The sequence below is a fragment of the Anopheles cruzii genome, chromosome 2, assembly GCF_943734635.1.
Source record: "Anopheles cruzii chromosome 2, idAnoCruzAS_RS32_06, whole genome shotgun sequence".
Classification (NCBI taxonomy): Eukaryota; Metazoa; Arthropoda; class Insecta; order Diptera; family Culicidae; genus Anopheles; species Anopheles cruzii.
The window spans coordinates 14,632,137-14,656,595 of record NC_069144.1 but is presented as its reverse complement, the minus strand read 5'-3'; the positions used below and the strand labels follow the sequence as shown (position 1 = coordinate 14,656,595).

General features: G+C 53.0%; 1 protein-coding gene across 1 annotated transcript; it reads right to left on the bottom strand.

Annotated features, from left to right (window-relative positions):
* Window positions 1-6,803: 6,803 nt before the first annotated feature.
* On the bottom strand, window positions 6,804-8,175 carry LOC128278501 (endochitinase-like). Its single transcript, XM_053017232.1, has 2 exons — window positions 7,493-8,175; window positions 6,804-7,422 (listed from the first exon to the last, which is right to left on the bottom strand). Exons 1-2 carry the CDS (start codon window positions 8,119-8,121, stop codon window positions 6,804-6,806), a joined length of 1,248 nt encoding a protein of 415 aa, XP_052873192.1. The 5' UTR covers window positions 8,122-8,175.
* Window positions 8,176-24,459: the final 16,284 nt, after the last annotated feature.

The window sequence follows — 24,459 nt, the reverse complement described above, 5'->3', positions numbered from 1 at the left end:
CATTCACCATTCTGAAATGTTTCCAAGTTTTTATATGACGCTTATATGATGTTCGATGTGAGTTTGATCGTTTTTTTAACTGTAGTCTTTATTGGTTTGATATATCGGATGTCACTATATTTATCTTTTCACTTTAGTTAGTACTGCTCCCGAATTAGAACCAGAGAGAGCCATATTAAGCACCATCCTATAGTTTTCGGCACTGGAGCCGATAGAACCGATTTGGGATTCGAACTGATGTCTTTCTCATAGAAACCACACAAGAATTGGCGCAGCGCCGGCGAATAGTCTATGGACGAGCCACAGATTAACTTTAATAGTGGCGCATGGAAGGCTTGAAAGGCATGTACCAAAGGTATTTTCGGCGTCCATTAGCTCGCTTTGCCCCTAAACCGAGCTCGCTTTACGACATTGAATTTGAGGCTTGCCTGTCGACGTATAAGTTGCTTACTTTACTCAATTGTTAGTGTCATTCTCCAAAATTAAAGTAACTTGAATTTTCAACGTATCAAAAATGGCGAACATTTGCGGAATTTATTACTTCGCGTCGTTTGAAGAAAACGCGGTCTCCGACGAGTATCCAGAACTCGGTTTTGAATCGTTTGGTCACTGACAATGAAGAATGGGTTTGTATTGGAAATCCTAAGTGCAAAAAGGTGGTTGATAAGATGGGATCAGTAGGGAACGGTGTACCATGAGCTACAGAAACCCGGCGAAACAGTAAATACTGATCGCTATCGAAAACAAATCATTGATTAAAGCTTTGCATTGATGGAAACAGTACCAGAATGAGCCCAAAACAAGTGGCAAAGTGATATTACAGCATGGCATTATTGGAAAGGTATCCACATTTTGGCTGAGAAGTGAGTAATTACTTCGAATAAAAATGTTTTTAAGTTTCTCCAGAAAATTATGTATTTTCGTCATCGAAAAACACGGACAACTGGGGTAATTTTGAGCGCAACTGTCGACATTTTATGCAAATCGCGACCTGATACTTGCGACTCCAATAAATCCCTAAATTGACGAGAGTGATTGTTACAAATGGTTTCAAAGTTTCGCCTAGAAAATACCCACTGTTGTACAGCTGGCTTACTGACTTATTGACCGACGAGCCGATGGCGAGAGCCATTTATTGTTTGGCCAAAGCCAAACTTCGACTTCGGCCCGAACGCAATTCACGCCTTCCACGCGGGTGTGCCGTATATATTAGCCCTAAAACCCGGCCCCCGACGGGGGGGTGGAAGTTCGCTCCGAATAGGTGCCAAAGGGGTCGTCCCTGAAAACGACGGACGAACGGAGGAGACCACAAACGAAACGACACGGGCGGAAAATGCGCCCGACCGAGGCGCGCACAGGAAAACCCAACCGAGTGGAAAGCCATCGAGGAAATGTGTTTACATCAAAATTCAATTACACCTCCACAGCGCGCGATAGCGACAGCGAGCGCCGGGCGCCGGAGGGGGCGCGCGCGATGGACTCGCGAATTCCTCCATCCACCCGCCCGCCTAGTCAGCCGATTTCGGAGGGCCGACTTCCTCCTTCCTGCACTAAACATGTCAATTTTCCACAACATTGCACCCTAAATAGTGACCACCCCCCGCACCCGGCCTTTCTTTATGCGTCCGGCAGCCGGCCAATTGGCCGAGTTTCTTCGGATTCGATTTCGGACCCAGCCGGGTGCGACCGGCCGCCGTTCGTCGGCCGTTTCCGGTGGGTTGGGTCCACCGTCGATCCTTTCTCGATCGCTGGCGCCCGATCGACCGCGGCGAAACCTGCCCAACCTGCGCACCGATATAGAAAGGGGCCCTCGGCGGCCCTCGAGGGGCCCGCGACACCTACGGGTTGGCGCTGGGGTACGTCTTAATGGCTTATTGTTCGGGGCGGGCGTTATGAGGCGTTCAGTAACGCGGTGCGGGCGCCTCCGCTACTGCTGCGGGTTGGAACGGGCCAACGGGTAATCTAAATTGAAATTTTATGCGCCGTTGACAAATTATTTCGACCCGAAAAAACTATTTCGACTCGGTTCGCGGTTCGTGGGGAAGCTAGTTTTTGGTCGCGTTCTAACCTCTAACTTCGGCGTCATTTAACCCCGCGTTCGTCCGTCGTCGGATGGTTCAGATACACATTATAGGCCCCCGGTCCCGCAACGTATCGGGGTATCGGAACATGATGATGGCCCATTGTGTGTAGCGGGTTCCGCTTTTTTGCTCGGTAAAACCAACATCATCATTCGGCCTCGGCTGGAGGCCGAGGGGTTCTAGTTTCGTGGTTCAAAATTGGACACCCAATTGGCCCCGCCGCAAACGAAACCGCCGATCGGAGCGACGAAACGGCAAAAAACGGGGCCCAGGCCGGGTTAAATGTGTCGGCCGTGCTGCTGGCAGGCCACGTATTACCAGCATCGCTGAGCGCTGGGAAGGCGTTCATTTCAAACTTCGGCCCTTTAGGCCCTTCGTTGGGGTGGGAAAAAAGGGTCGAAATAGGGACGAAAAAAACCGCCGCCGAACGAAACAAATACCAGACCTTTGGCCGCGGCCACGGCCATCAAATGCGTTCGCTCCGAAAAAGGGGTTGACAAATTAATTCGACTCCATTCGATTCGATTATGACAGCCACGACCGACCGACCGATCGATCGATCGTTCGAGGGCGAAGAACGTCAATCGAGCGCGGCGCGGTTGACAAATGACGATCTCGTTCCCGTTTCTCGTTTCTCAACTTCTAATGAGAACCATCGTCGGCCGTCCCTGGGCGAATGACGGCCTTTGACAGAGCGAACCACAAAAAAGAAGGGCCTCTACAATCTCAAACTTCGCATCTCAAACGCTGCGACCCAGCATAGAGACTTGCGCTGCACAAAGCCGTGGCCGCGGCCACAGATCGCGCTACACACACACACACGAGGTGGTGCGGCTTATTACAAGACGTCGTTGTAAAACGCTTGAATTAAGCTACTTGGCTTACACGCGGCACCGGGCAAAGATAAAGGTCCTCCGCCGGGGTCCGGACCGGTTTCTAAGCCTGGCAAGATGCGCGAGCGCACGCGCCCCCTACCTCCCCTGACCCTCCCGGGCAACCGGGCGGGTTTGGCCATGGCCCGGAGCTACTTTCTTTCCCGACCCGGGACTCGGGTCCCGGGTCCGGAGGCTTTTGGATTTGGAGCCTCATCGTCGCCGTCGTCGTCGTCGTCGCCGCGCTGCTTATTATTGCTGCCCAACATACAACATACACGCCCCGGACCAGACCACCCCGGTCCCTCCGCACGCCCGATCCGACCGCCCGATCTAGAGTGTTTTGATTCGCTCTCGGCAAACCGGTTTTTGCTTCGGTTGCCCTTTCTTCGGGCTGGCGGCTCTCTGTTCGGGCTTCACACCCCGTACCGTGTGTCTCCGGTGACCCGTTCCACCGGCGGCCCCGTCTCTTATGCTTTCTATGCTGGGGTACCCCCATTGATTCACCCTTTCTTCGTGCCGGGCTCCGTTGTTCCACCGTCCGTCCGCGTCCGAGCTGATCTTTTGCCGTTGTTTTTTTGGCTTTTCCTTTTTCTGATTTTTCCACTTTAGGTTTCGCGTTTTCTTCTTTCGTTTCTCCGTCACGCCGGTGGGGTCGCCGCCATCATATGATCGCCCCCCACCCGGCACCGGGCACGCTGATGGGCGATTCGTTTCGTTTCTTTTCGTCTTCAAGAATATTTGCCGACCGCGTTTCTTAAACGAAATAATGAGCCTCGGGGGCCTTTCAGGGGGGGTCCCTGGCGGGCGTAGGTTGCAGTGTTCCGCGATCCGCGGAGTCGCTCCGCGCGGATTCATTGTGTTCATCATTTATTTCCGCAAAATTGATTCACCCCACGAGTGGGCCTTTTTCCCCGCATCGTATGAATATGGACGACGACCAGAAAGGTGTTTCTGATTCTTACGTTTGCGCTCGCTCTCTCTTTCGAGCCTTCCCCAAAAAAAAGCCAAATCACGTGGTCGCGCCCGAGAGCCACCGAGTTTGTTTGCCGAGGCCCTCGAGCGGTGATCTTCCCATTTTGGGGTTTCTACGCTTTGCGCTTTGCCTGATTTATCGTTCCCGGAGGCGATCCCGTCGAATTCAGTGTGCCGCCTCTCGGCAACTACGGAGTGCTCTCAGCTGACCGGCGCGCGCTGGTTCACTTCCTTCTGAGGCCCGCGGCCCCGACCAAACAGAACCCCGTTCAGCCCGTACCACCCCCCCACTCGAGAACTCGCCCCGATGCTGGCTCTTTGCCGAGGCGCGTTCGCTGTGCTCTTGCTGAAGAACTAAGAAAACACTAGCGCACACCTTTTGGCCGGTCCGAAAATCGGTGGTACTGTGTACCAAGGAACCGGGACGGTCAATGAGATGGTGTGGGTAAACAACAATGGACCCTTAACCGGGTCCAAGAGCACCGGGCGAAGTGCAGCCTCTAATGCACCGCATCGCACCACTTGTTAGTGAGGCCCCGGGCCTGGACGGGAAGCTCTAACGAGTGGAAGAAACCTAGAAGACCGTAAATTGAGGCACAAATTGGAAAGACCACAGACCAAAGATGAAACCGATTACGCGGGGAACCCCGGCCGTGACCGAGGGGCCCCTCGGGAATCGGTAATCAATCACCGCGGACCGTCGTCGGCCGACCGACGGTCGAGCAAACAAATGAAGGAATCAAGAAGTGAGTTTGACATTAATTTTCTACCAAAGGATGGGTTCCCAGGCAGGCGATACAAAAACCTGGGAAGGTCAACCGATTTGTAACGGACAAATTGAAACGTCCTCTCCGTTCGATCGGGCTCCCGGCCCAGCGTCTAATTCGGGCGCAGATAAATTGCCGTCAAAAATTACGTCGAAAGCTCCGGTTGTTCGGAACTGCCGTTAACTCTCTCGATTTGCTCGACCTGCCGGGGATCAATCTCTAGGCTCCGGGCGTTCTAGGGCCACGGACGTCTTGGCCTGGCCTGGCCTGGCAACAACCGTTGCTTTCAAATCTGCCAATCTCGGCCTCTCCGAGATGGGCGCGGAGAGCGCGCACAGAAGCCAATTAAAGCAGCAGCTTAGTAGAGCTGCGAAGCACAATAAACATGCCGTTCCTCTCCTCGGCCCGATGTGCCCTCCGTGTCCCGCGCACGTGATCGCACAACGAGTGCATCACGACAGTGCAACACACACATACCCCGGAGGGCAAACCCGCCAACATACGGAGCAGCATAGCACGCAGCAAAAGGTTAGGGGCACGCGGAGCCGAGCATCGACAAGTTGAATCATGCGTTGCGCCGCCGAGTTGGTCGAGATGTTGGCCCACAGAACAACCAGAACGGAAGGACGATGCCACGAGATGAGAGAACGAGAGAGAGAGAGAAAAAGACAGAATGCAATTCAAAACCCCGAAGGGATAATGTGCCCCCTGCTCGTGTGTGTGTGTGCATAAGAAATGGAAGGAAAGGAATCGGAAGAACCAGAACGTGATTCCGTTTAACCAAACAAGTTTAGCTCCGTTGCATAATGCTCATGGAGACCGCCGTCGCCGCCGCCGGCTATAGCAAACGACGACGGCTCTTACATCATTCCGTATCTGCAAGTGCATTAGTGGGCCGAGAGTGACGACGAGAGCCGCCAGGGAGAGAGAGCGAACGAGAGCGACCGAGGCGATACCATCGCAACATATTGGCAGCATAGAAACGTTTGAGAAACTCGGTGCCCCGTTCGTGGTTCGTGGTGGTGGTGCCGTTTTATGCTTCGCAGGAAGAAGGAACCGAGCCCCGGGCCGGTCCAAGAACCGGCACCGGAGACGGAGGCGCTCCACCACGTACCCGCGATCCGCGATCACAGCCGGGTCGGTCGAAACAAGTTTTAGGCGGACGGACAACAAAACAGCAAACGGCCCGATAAACAGAAGAAGCGAAAAATGGAAAACAGCAACAGAACGTCGTCATAAATGTGTAAATGACGCTTCGGTCGCAAAAGGGCGAAATAATCGGCGAGTCGATCGCCGACGCTTTGTTTTTGGAAGCAATAAAACCGCAACAAATAAACTTCGAGGATCGGCCAATAAACATCTAGGATTTACCCATCCACCCTGCGGGACAAATCTGTTAGTAGGCTTAAGATTTGAATTAGTCTTAAAGTAGTCGTAGAAAGAGACGAATTTTAGTCTCTATAATGAATAGGAAAAAAATATCGAGGATTTCGTAGGGCAAATTAGTATATTTAGATTTTATCGCCCATTTTCTGATTGGCATTTTGAGCAAAAATAGGACCCGGTTTCTCTGCGAAAGACCTCAGTTCCGATCCTGAACCGGTACCATCGGCTCCTGTGCAACATTTCGGGTGCTAATACGGCGCTGCTCGTCTTGGCAGAAAAATTAATAATAATAAAGGATCGAAACATATCAAAGATTGAATATGATTTGAACTAGTGACCAGATAGAGAATACTGACAGTTGGTTGTCGACATTTTGTGAGCCTAACATTCTAACGAAGTAGGCTTCGAATTTTCCGTCATCGCCTCTTTAGTCACCAACATTGGTTCAGTAGACCTCGCGTCGATATCCAGACTATTCCCAACAAAATGATAAGTCCTATTGTTTCCAAGCAATTATTGGCCTGATAGTTGTTACGTATTGTTAACAGGTGAGTTCTGGACCCCGACAATATAGTAGTCGGTTGAAGGAGTAGCAGTCGGGTTCGATTCCCGACAGATACGTTCCAGGGATTAACATTGTCTCCTGTTGCAGGCCAAGACCGAAGATTTAAATCATCAAAACAATTGGCATTTTTTCATTCACTCGTCCTTTATTTCACGGATCACCGAGCCCGCCAGATAGCAAAATCAAACTCGTCTCCGGTGCCCGCCGGGGCCCGTTCCGGTTTGTACTGCTCAGCCAGGGCATTCAGCAACGGGTACTTCCGGCCGCACAGGCCCTTATAGTCGTCCAGATCGATCGGATAAGCGTACAGCCCGGCCAGCCCGGTGGTGGCCGCATAAACCGCCTTTTCAGTGACCGAATTTTCGTTCTCGTACCCAACCCACTCGGTGCCACGGTACGCGTACGGACACATCCCCTGCACGTCCCAATCGACGGTCCACCCGGGCTCCCGTAGCTCGGTGCACACCTCAAAGTACGCCTTGTAGTTGGCACTGCCCGTGTACTGACCGCCCGGCCCCGCTCCAGTTGTCGGTGCAGCCAGCCCGTGATCCGTCTCGTTTGCGAGCGCGTACGACCGGCCGTAGAACGCCACCTCGAGGACAATCTTCGTGGCCGGACAGCCGCCGGCGATCCAGTGCTGGACGCCTCCCTTGACGGTCGCATCGAGAAAGTCCCCGTCGTCGAACGCTCGGTTGTTCATCGGATTGTGCACGTCGGCGAACCGGTTCCAGGTCCCGCGGATGTCGTACCCGGTCAGGTGAACAAAGTCGGCCACCCTGCACCCGGGGGGAGCAGATCGAGGATTAGGATCCTAGCTTCCGGTGTTACGGTCCCCCCGCTACTCACTGGCATATCAGCTGCTGGTGGAACCCATCGTCGATCTTGCTGCGCTTGATCGGGACGAACACGGACACCTCCCAGCCGGGGTGGCCAGCATCCCGGAACGCTCGCTTTAGCTCGTTGATCAGGTGATACAGATTGTCCTTGTCGCCGGCGCGGCCCTCGCCCGGTCCCCCCGGCCAGATCCACCCGATCTCGATGCCATCGAAACCGTACCGTTGCATGAACTGCATCGCACTCAGGATGAACTTTTGCCGCCGGATGAGCGTCGAAGCCATCGCCTCGAACGGACCGCAGCCGGTGCCCTCGCAGGCGACGGCCAGCGAAAGCCGCAGGTCCGGTTGGGTCTGCTTCAGGTTGGCAAACTTCTGGAACCCATTCTGCAGGATGTCGTACTGTGCGTTGTCCGGCTTGAGCTCGAAGTTTTGCTCATCGACCACGGCCGCGTAGTACGTCACGTGCGTGCATAGGTCGGCCGGTATGTCGCCGATGTCGTAGGCGAACTCGGCCGGACGGCTCGGGGACCAGTTGGTGAAGTAACAGACGAGCCGCCGTCGCCGCGGCGAGGTTGCCCGTGTTTCGCCGGGCACCCAAATCAGCAGGACCGCTAGCAGCACGAGCAACACTGGCGTCATCCTCTTGGTGGTGGTGGTGGTGGCGGCGTTAGGTTTGCACCGGTTCCGTCCCTCGTCCGCACGCGAAACTGGCTAAACTGGTTTTTCTTGGTCCGCCGTCCACAACACTGAGATCTGAACACGGGCCTCAGCGTGCTTCTGCTCGCCGAGAGACCAACGGTGGTACTGAAGATCCCAATACCGGACGATAGGCTCTTCAATGGCCGATAGTGCACCACCAGAAGACGCCCGGAACTGAGGGATCGCGATCGGCGAACAAAAAGCCCAAGGACAAACGGCACCGCACGGCGTCTCTGCCAGAGAGCTGCCATTAAAGGTGAATTAATTCTTTAAAATAACCATCATTATCGCCTTGGGCCCGGCGAACTAACGTCGCCTAGAGCGAGCGCAACCACGGCGAGAGAGCCGAAGATTAAGGATGCTAATCATTTTACGATTTGCGTTATCAACTCGCAGCTCGGGGATAGTAAAACAATTTGTCAAGGGCGTTCACGTTTTCGCTGCTCAATTGTAATGGTCAGTCGGTCCAGAGCCGGCCATCTTCAGCTATCCAATCATTACCGACTGGAACCCCAGCTCATGCCGGGGCTAGGGCATTAAATGATGGCCCCACAGGACCCCTCCAGAAGTCCCGGACCTGCACCGGATGACCGCCACACCCACTCAGCTTAGCGATCCGGGCATTACGGGACTTCGCGTTGGAACTCCTCGCGCGCTGCTGGTCGCCTTTGTTGGGGCGCGTCCCTCACGCACCGCACGCACAATGGGGCCGCGATTGTGGTGATTCCCGTTTTTTCTTCTTTCTATTCTTCTCCGAAACCACGAAAAGCTCCCCGTTTCTGTTTTCCGGCCGTTCTGGAGCACACACCTTCACCACGGCAGCAGCTCACAATTTCCAACTCTGACACGGGGCGTGCGCGCGCGCCCTGCGCTACTTCATGGATTGATTTTTTTATGCTACTTGCCGCGGGCGCGGTCCGAGGCCCATAACGCGCCCGCCAGGCGAGAGAGAGAGAGAGAGATGGGGAGAAGATTAATGAAGCAGGTCCTATGATTGATGAGCCTGCGGTTTTTTGTTGCTGTGCCAGCGTCCAGCGAGCCAGGGACCGTTTTTCCCGAGGCCAGGCCCCGGTGTCTCTCGCTCGCTCTGCATGTAATTATGTGCGCGCGATGCACGCACCACTCGTCCGCACTTTCTGGGTCCGATTTTCTGGCCACTTCACGCAGCACCCCTCCATCGCCACCACCGAACGGCGATGGAGTGGAATTAATTAGATTCGTAAAAAATGACGGAAGAACGCCGCCGTTGGATTTGGCTTCTGGAGCCGCGGTCGTGGCTGTGTTTCCTGGCGTGTGGGGAAATCGAGTGGAAATCTCAGCGCCCGCAGAACTTTTTGTGGGATTCGCCACCCCCGGTTTCCCACCCCTGTTCCGGCCAGTAGTTGCCCGGGTGTGTAGTATTAGCAGCGCTTAAAATGCAGTTCATTTATCATCGCCCATCGTCCGTTTTGGGGGGGCGATAGAAAACGCGCGCGAGAGGGTGCGCACCTTCCGGAGTGCGGATCGTTCATTATCTACACATTAGCTGGGTTGCTTGTGTCCTTGTGGGAGGTATTAGGATATTCAATCATCATTCGCTCATGCTGGAATATGCAAAATTTATGTATATCTATGCGCACAGCCCGGTCACCCGGTAAGGCAATCCATCAACTTTGTTTTGGGCCACCTCGCACCGTGTACGTGTGTGCTCGTGCCGAATTTATGCTGCCCCTCATCGGTCGCCACCCACCGCCGACACCGGGGAGACACGGACAAAACAGAACGAAATCCGAGGTGGTGGCCAACATTGCATACATTAAAAGTTAATATGCGGTTTGTTTACACCGAACGCACGCAGAATTCGTAATAGTCCGTGGTCGGCTGCTGGCCAAGCCACCGCGAAAGGTGTCTACTGTTGGGTCGGTACGGAAGCAACCAACGCACAGCCTTTTAAAGTGACAAAACAATCTGACCATTAGCATTCCCATTTATCGCTTAGTGGTTTAAATTCGAATTGAAGAACCGAGAGACAACTTTTCGCAACCATCGAAGCCATCTGTCAGATCGTCACATAGTAGACATTGAGTTGGGAAACTGCTTTTGACGTTTGCCTTCAGAACAACAAAACTCACCACACAACTTTTGGACTCACCCGGCGCAGTGGTGAAAAAGCAGACCACAAAATATAAACATCACAAGATTATCGCCATTCATAATTTGCTTTCCAATCACATCTAGCGTCGTGCCGTGCCGGTCGGCCACCATCTCCACACACCCCGCCGTGAGGTTGGAACGCTCCCGGATTGACAGCGGACCAAACGTCAAACTTCAGGCCTAGGCCCCCCGGGCTCTGGCAGGCGTAGGTACGCGCAGGAAATCGATGATCGACGGTGATGGGATGTAAACAATCCGGGCGCAACCCGACGCAACCCGGCACATCTCGCCTGCCTGCCTGCCTGCCTACCGGTGCTCGGTCGGTGCCAGAAGTGTCAGAAATGGAAACCATCCCCTCCGGGACACCGAACGCGGGAACGGGGTCGCGTTCTTATCCGTCCGCAAGTCGAGCAGATTGTTTGCAATTTAATTTTTACAACAGTCAATCCAAATTTTGAATTCAACACGTTTCGCCCCGATTGGGACCGGAACCGCCACCACCAGCGCGTGCTGCAATAAGGGCCTTCCCCCCCAGGCAGCCCCCGGGCCGCGGCACGAGGAACCCCACCCTGCAGTGGCACGTCGCACCCAGATCGGTGGCTCTGCCGGAGGCTTTTGCCATTTGGCTGATTGGCTAGGCCATTTTATTTTGTTTCATATTTCTTGCTCTTGGCATTCAGGCATGGCCCGCCTTCGGTTTTACAACCGGGCCAGGGCCCGGTTGGCTATCAAATGTCTTCTCTGGGGGGGTTCTCGGAGTTCACCCAAGAGAAGTTGGGCGAACGACACTTCTTCTGCTCCCCGATCGATCGGACCGGAGTTGGAAGAAAATTAGGACACACGGGCTGACACGGGACGTTTTCAGTGCTATCGGAGCTTCGGAGCCGTCCGTGCCGCCGGATGGAACTCGTTCTTCGCCTGGTGCCCCGCCGGGGGTCCTGGTCCAACGCACATACATATGGTTTGCTTTACGGTGACCTCCACCATCATTGTTTAAAATGTGTGCCGCGGCCCAGCATAATGTTTTCGTTTCCCTCTGCGCCTATTTGCCTATTCGAAGAGGATGGAAAGGTTTTCCTGCGCCGTCGTCGTCGGCAGCGGACCGCTACGGAGAGCTTGACTAAACATTTAAATTATTGCGATCGATGTTTGCGCTTGCGAGGCGTGTGTTTGGGATCCATCCATCCATCCATCCAGCATTGTTCTTGGGGTGAAAACCGAAAAAAGGAAAAGACGCACCCCGTGTCCCCGTGTGTGTGTGTGTGCTCAAAATGTTTGAAGACGCTCGGCTTCGAACGGGCTTCGGGTGGAAAAAAGGAAAATATTTAACCGACGCGCCGCCATTGCACAACTGCTCTTGCCTCCGAAATACACACCACCATGGGGCCCTTTCGGTCGTCCTCTCTCCCTCTGTTGGTGCTCCAGCAGATCGGCAGCGGCGCGGGTTGTTGAGTAACCCAACCCGTAACGGAGTGGCACTGAAATAAAATTCAATCTTGCCAACGATGGCGATGAATCCGCAGCTCCGACAGACAGAAGCTCTGTCATAACGTGCGTATTGAGCTCTGCAGCTATCAGTACCAACAGTTTCGTCCCCGTTCCCCAAAAACGGAACGGAGTGTCACGCACAAACAGAGATCAGAACTCCTCCTGCCAACTCCTGACAGCCGAAATCGAAAAACAACGACTTTCCGCATAATGCGACCCAAAGCGCAACGGGAAAAGGCGAAGCGAATGAGGGCTCAGAATGAGGATCACCGCGGTGGTAGGCGCGCGGACCGAATCTCTGCTTCGGAGAGGCCTCCCGGAGCGCGACAGCGTCATTGGGCATTTGCTTTGTCGTGCTGTTTTTTTTCTTATTTCGGATCGCCCCCGGCGCACGGATCGTCGCACACCGAAACCACCATTTTGTCATCTTAACTCGAGATGATTTTCGGGGTTTCAGGGTTTCGGCGTTTTTTTCGTGGTCCCTGTCGCTTATGCTCGTCACATATGCACGCACGACTCGGAAAAATGGACCTCGAAGACCCCGGAAAGGGACGCTTCTTTAGGAACTGGCGACGACGGCATTGGGAGTTAAAACATTAAGTTTACTGTTTCGGCCCTCCGTGGCCGCGTTTCATTAACATACAGATTCCGTCGTTAATGCTGCGTCGTTCGCCCGCCCGGAGGCTGAGTTAGGCTGACAGTCCCGAACCGGAACGCTTCGGGACGGACGGAATGGAAAACGAAACGGGCCGGTTGGCAGCCGTGATGCAACTCATAAATTTATGAAAGAAGGTGACACCTCGAGCAGCACCAGCATAAATCTGGGGCCGGGCTGAACCCGAACGACGAGACACGGACCCAGCAAAGGATCCGTGATTCTGCGGGTTCAGGCCGCCGCAGCATACGCGAGAGAGCATAAAAAGCATCGGCAAAAGGAAGAACAGGGTAAGGCGAAGAGTAAAACAATGAACAACCAAAGCCGCAAATGCGCAAAAGAAAGTCGCAAAAGAATGAAGCGCAACCCACAGATACAGGACGTAGAACCGACGAAAGAGAACATCCGATCAAGGGGAAGAGAGAGGTAGTGACGGGGTCTCTGAAGCGAGGTGAGGCTCAATCTCGTCCCAGCCCCGCGTGTTTACGCGTTTTTATGCCGCGCGCGATGTTTGGGACACATGGACCTGTGCGTGCGTGCGTGCGATGGGTCCTCGGGGCCAACCGGGGGAGGCAGCATTGAAAAAGCAAAACAGGTTTTCGGAGCATCTCCTCGCCACTCGGTTTATGCTGCGGCTCGACTCTCGCCGGCCGCCTCGTATCGCTCACAGCTGTGCCGAGCCCATCGTCGCCATGCTCATCGCACTGTCCGTCCGTGTGTTTGTGCTCCACCGCACGTCCACCCCAACCCGACTGACCAGCCGGCCCCGCATCTCCTCCTCCTCGGGGGCTTAAGTCGTTTGATTTTGGGCCTCGGGTGGTGTTTGGGCCTCGCGCTTTGATTGCAACGTCCCGAGAATAATAATCAGATGTGCGAAGAGAGCCCGCTCGACCCCCGGTCCACCGCCGCCACCGCCGTGGTGGCCGTGTGGATAAACATAAACGGAAAAAATGATACCCAATCCCTTCGCCGCCACACCGAGTCCCGCTTCCTGCGCGGGAGAAACCATCGTCTCCGCCGGTCTCGTCGTCGGATTGAAAAGAAAGTGAGGACACGATCGTGGAATTGAAATCGCTCAAGACGTTTGAGTGTGTGTGTGTGTATGGTTGAACGGGGTGTGTGTGTGTGCATCGGAGAGAGGTGGCCTGGTCTGGAGGAGTCTGGTCTGGTGCTCCTCCGGCCGGCCGCAGAAGAGACGGCACGGTAAACGCAGCGCAAAAAACCGGTCCTGGTGCGGCACCGGGCCCGGGAGGGGGACGGGCTGGCAAACTGCTAACCACCCCCGAAGCCTAACCCAACCCCGTTATGCTCACACTTCGGCCACGGAGTCGAGAGAACTGGTTCTTGCACACGCGCTCCGGCCGTCTCCTCTGCCGATCCGTTTGGTTTGTGTATTTTCTGTTCGCCTATCGTCTATCTTATTCCTGCCTGCCTGGCCTGTCTTACAAAAACCAGTCCGCCCGGCCAGCCTTTCCTTCCTTCGTGACCCCGACGATGACACTACCGGGACCGGGTCTTGTGCCCCACCCCCCCATTCTGTCTCTGTGAACGCACTTGCACGTCCCGCAACAGCACCAAGCAGTAACAAAGTAACTTCGCGACCAACGTCGGCCGCGAACCACGGAGCTGGAAGAAATAAGCAATGCAGGAACCAAGGCACGATTTTCGCTCTGGGCCCTCCCCTCTGGGCGAGGGGCCAGCCCTGCCTTCCTGCGAACCCGGATCGGATTTATGTTGCGAGCGCGATTCGGAGTTTGGTTTTTGGGACCCTTTTGGGAAAATTACACAAAACGGGGCGGGTAAAAGGGATCCTTTGGCCTTCGCTGGGGCGGCTGTTGGGAGTTGGGTAGCGGCAAACAACATCGATTATCGGCAACTCTATAAATTTGACGTTTACGTTTCGCAAGGGTTTGAAGTATTTGTAGTTTAATCGCAAACATTAGCAACACGGCAAAACACAATCTTGATACGAGCGTCCAATGCCAGGAGGGTCCAGGATTTTGGGGTGAAAGATTTGGTGCAGCCACCAGAGGAGGATTTGATGGATTCTATTCTTAGGCCCTCGCCGGCATAAACAAGGAACTGTGTGTTTTCTCATTCTTCTCTCAAACTTGTTTTAAATTCCAAAATTATGTGGCCCAATTTTGCTGCTTCACGCTCATTGGCTTCCTTCGATTGGCTAACAATCGACCGGAGTTCAATGTACTCATCGCTGAATAGTCGTCGATCACAGTCGCCTTCTTTGACCAAGGCGATGTTGGACAGGTTTAAGAGTTGATTTTATCACCACGAGAAAAGGGGTCGAATAAGAATACGGAAAGTGGTCAGAAAATTAGAACATCCCATTGTTAGGAAGGTAGTTTCTATTTATAAAACATCGGCGAAACATATTTGCGACAAAGCGCCGGACGAGCGAAGCAATCATCCTGAGTCACGACGACGGGTTTTTGCGTTTCAATTTGCACGTCCGCTGCTTGGGACTCGTTTTGAAATAGAATTTTCATGATAATTTTCTCACATTTCTTTCTCTCTCTCTCTCCTTCTGTGTCTTTTTCACAGTTTATCACGTTGATTCCGCGTCACCCAAAAGGTGTGTGGTGTGTGTTTTGGTATTAAAAATACGATACTCTTCGGTACGGCGTACTATTCGCGTAGGTTCATTCATTCAGCTTCCCGATCGCCACAACGTTGCGGCCCGTGCTGACCGTGCCACTCTCTCTCACTCTCTAAACCGTGCGCTAAAATTAATTTCCTTCACGTTCATCCTTACGCGGCGCGAGAGGCAGCCACAACACCCACCACCGCACGAACTTTCACCTTTCACGGTTCACCGTGTCCCGCGGGTGCAGTGGGTGCCACTTTTCGTGCACACGAAACCCTTCGGTGCTGCCAAAAAATTAGGTCGCCGATAAAATTAAATTAAGCCGATTGCCGCTCGCTCCGGGAAGGTGTCATGTAAATTTGCCGAAAGGGCTCAACCGCACACACAACAGGAAGCCGGGTTTCCCTTCCCGAAAACCCAGCGCCAGCCCCGTTTCAGGTGAGCTACTCCGCCCCCCGCAGGAGCAGTGGTTTTGGGACGGCGGCCAAGACCGTCGGCGGCGGCCCATCTGTCGAATTTTTCCAACAACCTCTCTCTACGCGGCTCCGGGATGGGCCGGATGGCCACCGTCTCGAGCGCGCGCGGAGTGTTTATTTTGATAGTTTTTACCCACCCGAGATGCTTCATTTTCTCGAGCACGGCACCGGTCGGCCACCGTCGGCGTACAAGATTTTCCGTTTCCTTTCCGACGGACGGACGGACGGACGGACGGAGGGATGTTTGGACGTTGTACGACCCCTACTTGACGGCGGTATCCGCCGTTCGACAGGAATGTGGATCATCGTCATCGTCATCAGCAGCGGTGTGCTGGTGTAAACATCTTGCGCGAGCGATTTCGGCAAAGGAAAAGGAACACAAACAGCAATCCCTGGAGGCGCACGCAATCACCCCCCAAAGGCAGTGCGCGCGATCGTACTTTAATTGCCATTTTATCGCTTCGGCTTGGATAAACACAGAGGATCGGGCCGAAGTCGCTCTTGCACCGAAGGTCTGTAGGGGTGGCGTACCCACTAGAGGCGCTCCAGCACCAGCGAGGATCGTAAAAATCCCTCGGCATCCGCCGAGGGCGTGAAGTAAAGAACCCCACGCTGCTGCTGGCCATCACAACGAAACGCAAGAACTTGTGGGAAGCGAATGATCGTTTTTCATCACAAATATTAGATAATGTCACAACTAATGGCCCAATGAAATAACTAGCAGTTTTACATCTGTTTATGCCTAACAAAGAGTATTTGTTTGCAGCTCGAGTGTGTTTTGAGAATTTTAGCCAAGCCTATGTCTTAATTTGCAAAAGAATAAATGAAACATACTTTAGCAATGGTATGTTACGAGGACTAAACCAAACGATGGTTACGAAAACTATTTTTTTAACCAGAATCTAGGGCATTGTTTCCAGGATCTTCCGTAGATCATCCGTCTGTGTGGTTCTTTGCTGGTTCCATCACAATCCAAATATTGAAATGTCAAATACCTCCTCCATTTTTTAGTGGATTTTGACAAATCAGTCAAATTTTGAAACGTCAATTTAAAACAGCGGACTTAAATTGTAGCGCTGTACAATGAAAATAATAATCCTATTTGGACTGTGAAAACTATGCGTGCTTATTGTTGCGCAATTTCTTCCGACTTCTTTCTGTGGGGCTATTTGAAGAGTAAGGTGTATGCCAGCCAACCGAAGACCATTGGAGAACTGAAAGCTAACATCACAGCGGAAATTACTGATATTATGCCCGAAATGTTGTCAAAAACAATGAAAAATGCCCAAAAGGCCCGCTTGTTGTGTGTCTAACGAAGGCGGTCAATTGATCAATATTGTATTTTGAGTAAATTCTTTATAAACGGCATCCTATACCCTAAACAAATCTTGTTCATTTGTCAAAATCGACTGACAAATAGTGAAGTGATTCAACATTTAAATAGTTGGATTGTGATGGAACACCCTGTAGAACACTGTTTGTGTCTCTTTGATCCACCAAAATGGCCCGTAAAAATCGTGACGGATCCGAAGAAGAGCAAGAAAAAAACAGCACTGACGAGAACAAATGCTGTATGACAAACAAACAATTAAAACAACACACCAACCCACAGAGCACAGCGTATCGCCACGCGCAACAGCATCGCACGTGATCGACCTTGACATCGCACGCCAACCGCCTTTCGGGTCCGCGGGTGATATTTACGGCAGGATATCTTTGAAGATTTTTATTATCACCCCCCACACATTTCCCGGCCCATCTGTGAGGCCCCATTTCGCCCCACCGGGCGGATGAATGCTCGGATGCTTGGGTCAAAGCGAAGAAGTCAGCGCCGCCAGAAGAGACACACTGCGTTTGATCATGTCAAGCTGCGTGTCGCACATTTCACGCACGCACCGCAATAAAAGATCCCATTTCCCCCCGACTTCCGTTGGTTTTTCGGGATGAAAATGATGGCAAAGCCACGGCCATTTTCAATGTCGACACCAGGAGGCGCGCTTAGAGTACGGAAAGGTCAAGCAACTGGCCAGAGGCACGATCAAGAAATGCTGTTACTCAACCTTTTCTAGTCCCGAATCGGGTTGTTGCTAGCCATCCGCCGGCTGGTATCTGTGGTATCCGTTTAACCACCTTTAATTAATCTCCCTTTTTTCACCGCTACGGGAACGCGGGGTTGGCCACTGTGTTGCTGTTGTTTTCCATTGCGACAACAACCACAGCGACACGACGACGACGACGAAGAAAACAAACGTTGGGCCAATGGCCAAGAATTGGCCAAACACACACACATAGTGCAGAGGGTGGCAACACCGGGCCCGGGCGTCATTCGTGAAATGTCAAAAACAGATGCAAAACGTGTCAACAACCGCGCGCCACGCTCGTGCCGCGCTGGTTGCCAACGTGGCTGACCACCCGCCCCATTCGAAGCGTGGTTCCCTACACCCAGTGTCCCCGGCGACCCCTCTTTAAACGTCAAACAAAAAATGCTGCCAAACCGGGGGGTTGGGCCGGGGCGACAGTAAACAGATTTTACGAAAACCGTTTTTCGGTTGTTTTTCATTCTTTCCGAAAGCAATTTGCCAATCCCGCACGGAAGGCACGTAAAAGATCACACACACAGACACGCGTCCATGGCGGAAATTGACCCGCAACCTGCTTGCTGCTCAAGAACAAGAAAACAACGGGCCGACCGCTCGCCGTGGGCTGACGTCAATCGGACATCAGGGACAACAAGGATTGAAAAGAAAACGATCCGCAGCCCGTTCGGCCGGCGGGTTTTCCCGATGATCACAACAGCAACTGGGTTGACAACGGCGAGCTTCCGTAGCTCCCGATTCCCGTAGTTTGTCGATCTTCGTGAAGGTCCGCGGCCGTGGGAATTTCGCGTGAGAACGGTCGCGTATGATTGCGAGAACACAGGATTAAAATTAGCTCACTAGCGCTGAGCGGACAATTAATACAAAATTTATTCACCGGACGACCGAACGATTTTCCGTTCCCGTCGTGTACGGTTCGCGCCAGCTGGACCGGAAGTGACCTTCAAAAGGTCCCACAGCCCTTTTTTCCGATCCATCCATTAACGGAGGTCCTGCCCGGGAGACTCCAATCTGCTCGTTAAGTGGACACACTCACACGCTTGGCGCGGGGCGCTTGATTATGCTTTCCGGGCCCAGGACAAAGCATTCCGGGACAGCGATTAATGGTTCACCATTAGAGCCGACAGGCAGGCAGGCAGGCAGGCAGGCAGTGACCACGGCCACCAATCTGCCCCTCGCTGCGAGAACTCACCGGGCCGCGGCGGTGCTTTAATTACTCGCAACATGCGCATGCATTAACGAGGTAATGGCAGGCGCCTCGTATTTCTCGGTTCCCGAAGGACTCCGCGCGTTCCGGGCACTCAGTGTGAAAAATGTGCAAATCAGCACCGCCAAGTGGTGGCCTTGCGGGTCTACTCCGCAGGACCTAGAGGAGCCCGTTGAGTCATCCATGGATCTGTCAAGGATTGCTTCGAGGCGTACGTTAAAAATAAAACCGAACCTGGAACCGGAATCGGAACGCGTACTCGAAACGAACCAACCTTTCCACACACACACACACACGAGAGCGCCGTTATCTGGAGCTCGTCATGAAATGAAGCGAACGGAGGGCGAACAAGGACACGGCTGAATAAATAAATGGTCCCTCACACGCCACCGGGCAGGGACTCCAATGGGAACCGGGGCGGCCCCGAAATCAAACACCCGAACAGGTCCTGGCACGCAAATGCACAAAATGGTTCAACGACGACGATAAGGACGTCCCGTGCCCCCCTCCGGCTGTGTGTGTCGCGTCGAGGGAAACTGTGTCGAGTGGCAGCCTTCGCGGCCTTAAATTATGATTAATTCTCTACGCATTTCCGGCAGCACCCCGGAACACACAGGAGGTCCTCCTGGAGGACCTCTCTCGCGCGCACACAGGCGAATGCGTGTGTGGTTTTAATGCTTCTTAACGTAATTGAAATCGCATTAAGTAGATTGCTTTACTCGCTCTCAGGCAGGCCCCGTTGGCGAGAAGAAAAACACACCACCCAGGAGCGATGTCCTTAGCGTGCCCCCGTGTCCGCGTCTGTGTGTGTGTATCCTTGGAGCGACTACGGAGCCCGAATAAATAAATTCGCTCTCATAATCCATGGGGTGCCTCATTCCCGGTCGATCGATTGCGTGAACTCTTGCGCCCGAGGATCCGTCCGTCAGAGGCGGGTCCGCTGTGTCCTTCCGTTTCCGCCGGCGACACTAATTGCCGTACACCGCACACCGTGAGGTGATAATGAGCATTTTATGCCCCCCCGCACCCTCCCAGCCCCCAACAACACAACTGCATACTGCTTCCAGTCCCATTCGGTCCAGTTCCGTTATTAGCCCGGGCTCCGTGGCTCGTATTTACTTTTATTGCCTACATACGCCATGTCGTAAAACGGTGCGAGACATAAAACTGCGCACACTGCGCCACGTCCTGGGGCCACGTCCTGGGTTTCGCCCTCATTCCAGCACCATAAAACCCCGTGTCGGTCCCCGAGGTGGGTGGCTGCCTGGCCAGCCGGCCGGCCGGCAGCAGCAGGAGCAGAAATGCAATAATGCAGTCCGGAGAGCGCTGCAGCACACCAATGACACCTAATTGAATGCCCCCGTTCGCCACCCCCCACCGGCGCTCCTCAACGGATCCCCGTGCTAGTGGCCCCCGGGGTTGGTAAAGGCCAATTCCTTCCAGCTGACTGTGACGTTTATGACGTGTGAAATATTCAAAATTTATCGACAGGCCCGTCATCGCAGGCCCGACGACGTGGTCGTTGTCGTTGCCACCTCGTAATGTTTTTCGGGGCACTGAGGGCGACCCGAAAGCGAAAAAGAAAAACGAAACCGAGCACAGGACAGGGAACGGTACCGTACCGAGTCCTGTTCGTCGAGGAACATCGTACGGTACGCTTTTATGACGGCAAGAAATGGAATCGATATTTGCTTTTGCGCTTTGGCACGCAGCCCTTGCGCCGGCGAGTGTCCCTGGAGAGGAACACCGCGGTGAGGGACCGGTAATGTGCCCGGGCCCGGACTTTAATGCCAGCTGACGAAAAGGTCATCATATCTTCACGCTGACAGGCACCTTCTCGCCTTCTGCCGGCAGGATCACGCAGGAGAAACAGTGCGAAAACCGGGGCCGCTTATTGCGCAATTGCAACCGCTCGGTGACTTGGAACGGGACGATCAGGATACGGGCGGGTTTTATGTGCCATTCCTGTGGTTGTGACGTGTCACCGAATACAAATACACGAGTGGAAGATGCGTACGAAGAAGCGGGAGAAGATCCATCCCGTAGAACGTTAAGGACCCCGCGTGTTGTGTGGCAAATCTTTATTGCCATGAGAAACAAATAGGGAAGAACACCAAATGCGCTGCAATGCGCACGGTTGCAGCCAAACAAATTCGATTCGTAAAACAAAACGGTTCTTCAGCAAAGGTGCATTTCGGTCGTTCAGCATTTGGCTTCGGCAACGAATTTATTTGACAGCCGAAAGTAATAAAACCGTTCACCGGGAATCGCTCGTTGCGGCCGGGAGCCGTTTGACATGTCGCATCGTAATGGTCGCATCGTAACTTTTCGACAGAATTTGTTCCCACAGTGGAGCCGGTGATCGATTCCGCCAGCGCCAGCGGCCATAAAATAATGTATCATTTTAATTAAACCTGTCAAATCGCAACTCGCGACCCAGGCCACTCTCATCGAGGGGTGTCTTTTTTTTCGTTTGGCCTCTTGCCGATGACAACTGTGTTGACAGTTTCGTTCGATAATTGTTCAACCGATTTCGTCCATTTTCGTGCCCGTTTTTGCTGCCGCTGCTCGGCTCGGCCGCCTTCATTCAAATTCAAGTCGGTTGATAAGAGCGCGCGGCAAAAAAAAGCACGCAATCCTGGATCTAGTGAAGAAAAACAAAGCAGGCGTATCATTTCCACAAACGGCGCCTGTCAAATGTTATTCCGTTTCGCGTCGACTGTCAAACGCAGCCCAAGCAAGCCCAGTGCGCGCGCGGCAGGGAACCTGTCGAAGCTCTTTACGGCCCGCCCGTAAAAGGTCGCCAGGGGGCCCCAAAAACCGAAAACGCGAAACAGACCCTCTAGGAGCTGATAAAAGAGAGAAGAAAAAAAAAACCCGAAACACGCTGCACTCTCAAATCATTATGCCTTTCCGGCCATAGGGGTCGCCGGTGAGCCGTTATGTAGTGGTTGTTGTTGTTGTTTTGTTAATGTTCCTTCTAATGTTTTTCGGTTCGGGCCGCTGTTTGACTTTTCAGCTCGCCTGACGTTCGACGGGTCCGAGTGGCGAATGCTAAAATGTAGAGAGCTATGAAACTATCACTCATCGTATCACTTTTCGTTAATGTTCCGGGTGTTTTATGTAGTTCCTTTTTTTCTGTTCGCTCTGTTCGCGCTGGCTTCCGGCCGCCGAAATGTGTCATGTGGGAGCAGTACTTGGAACGAAACGTTCTGTCATCTCCTACGCGGCCACTCGCACCGTGTGTTGACGTGCACTTCCTAGACCGCCGTCGTCCGTCACGGCTGGGATCCCTACTGATAGGTGAAATGGAGGTAATTAAATGGCACGGGAAAATAAAAGCCAAAGCAAACGGCACCCGCACCGCATCGCACCGTTCCCGGTGGTCCTTCGCGTTCAGAGATCCTTCATAAAACCGGCAAAGTAATTAAAAGTCGAAGCCCACCGGCCCAACACTCTGCTGGGTGTGTGCGCGGTGGCCACATTTGCAGCGGCTGGCTTCGGGTTTTTCGGTTTTAATGTCCACTCCATCGAACCGTGCGGCGAATCATTTGCTGGTGCTGCTGGTTTCTTATCAGCCACGGTGCTCGAAGTCCACTAGGTGGTAAAAATGTAGCTCACAGCGTTCGAAAACATTAACTGTTTGTTTGCTACCTGTTGGCGAAAGCTTTTCTTCCTTTCCAATTTTAAAATGATTTCTTCACTTTGCAGTTCTTTTCTACTTTCATTTTTTATTTACTTCTTTTGTTTCACTATGTTTTGGAAGGTTTATTTAGCGTTTTTCGCCTTTTACGATTTGCTTTCTTTATTTATTCTTTTGTTTACTTCATTTGTTTTGCTATGTTTTAGAAGGTTTACTCTTCCTTTTTCAATCATTTCGATTTTCTTATACTTTTAGCGAGGTTTCAAAATAATTCTTCACTCTATTAATTTAAAGCAGCGCATTTTTTATTATCAACTGGCTTTTATTCAAAAGTGAACCGACACAGCTTTTTATTACATTAGCTGGAGTATTTTTCCAGAATTCCCTCATCATCCACTGTGCCAGTTTCCCAAAAACCGTTCAAGGACTCACGGAAAGAGGGGCCCCCCCCTGGGGTGTGGAAAGCGACCATGAAAACTGAGACCCGAGTACGATTTTCCGTTTCGCAATCGCAGAACGCTTTCCGCGAGGGTCTCTATAGCAAAAGACATCAAACACCACCAGCCCACAAAACACCTAGTCCACCTCCACAATCCATCGGAGGGCCGCCGCCGCTGTCGAGGGGGCCATTAAACGAAGTGTTTTATGTTTTTTGTAGCGCGCCCGTGCCCCGGCCTGCCGGGACCGACTGGGAACCACCGGTGGGCGAGCCCATCAATAATGTGTATGTTTCACCTAATAACATTTTCACCGAAAATTACACATTATGTCGCTTCGTTCGCCCTGTCAGGCGAAGAAGGCGAAGAAAATATAAAAATACGCACACCGACGGTCCGGCGAGGACAGCACCGGAAAAGCGGAAAAGCATAGCCGGGTGGTTGTGCCACCGATGGTAATTAAAGCGCCGGGGAAGCCGGGGAAACCCGGGGCGACTCCGGCGACGTGCGTACGCAACACGCAACAATGGACGGCGCGCACGAATGGGCTCCGAATTTTGGTCAACCGTGGCCGGCAGCTCACGGGGCGAGTCCTTCGAGAAGGCGCTTCCGGGGGACAGCCAGCAGCCGGGAAGGAAGCGAATAGATAAGAAATAATTTCGTGTCGGAAATTGAGTCGCATCGGAAGTAATTCTTTTCTCCCGTGGCTGTGAAGACGCGTCGGGCGTCGTTAAGACCGGCGGGAGGCCGGGCGAATTACGAGTGTGAGTTATGTTGCGGGATGTTATTTGCCTGTTCGCAGCGCGTCCACTTCAAACGCACCCATTAGAGTGTCCAGCCACGCATCTAACAACTCGCACGCAGTGGATCATTAATTATTGCTGCGCGTTAAAAGGATTTCAATTGAGCATAAATCTGCCGCCAAAGGAAGTGCTCAAAGGTCCGGCGGGAGAGGGTCCGGTCCGGTTCGATCGATCGCGACGGGACCAATTTCCTTCTCGGAAGGAAGCATTCACCAGCCCGCCAACCAGGCCAACCGGCCAACATGGCACTGGCCACGGGCACCATTAACGAGTGAGTGGCTTGTCAAAACATCGCCACTCGCGTGAACTCCTGGATGTGCTGAGAATCGTTTTCATCGCCCCAAAACCACACACACACACGCCGGAAGGTGCGGTCGGATTGATGTGGAAAGGACATTCGCGTCGCGCGCCGTATCCTCCACAAAGGATCGTACAGTCAGTCGCCAACCCTCGCCAAACCGGACTACCATACTGCCATTAGCCGCGTTAATGACTTCGGCCACGGCACGCACACAGGAGATGATGCTGTAGCCGAGCTAAAGATGTATCAATTTTCGACTTCATCTAATATCGATGACACTAATCATTGTCACGCCGTCTTCCCAGAAGGCTACCAAACCAAAGGGACCGCTCATAGTTCGTTCCGGTGGCTTCGCTGGTTATTCGTCGAGTCGTTAGAAGTTATCCTGCTATAGCCTTACCTCCGAACCTCACATAAGTTTCAGGGCAATACGTTTT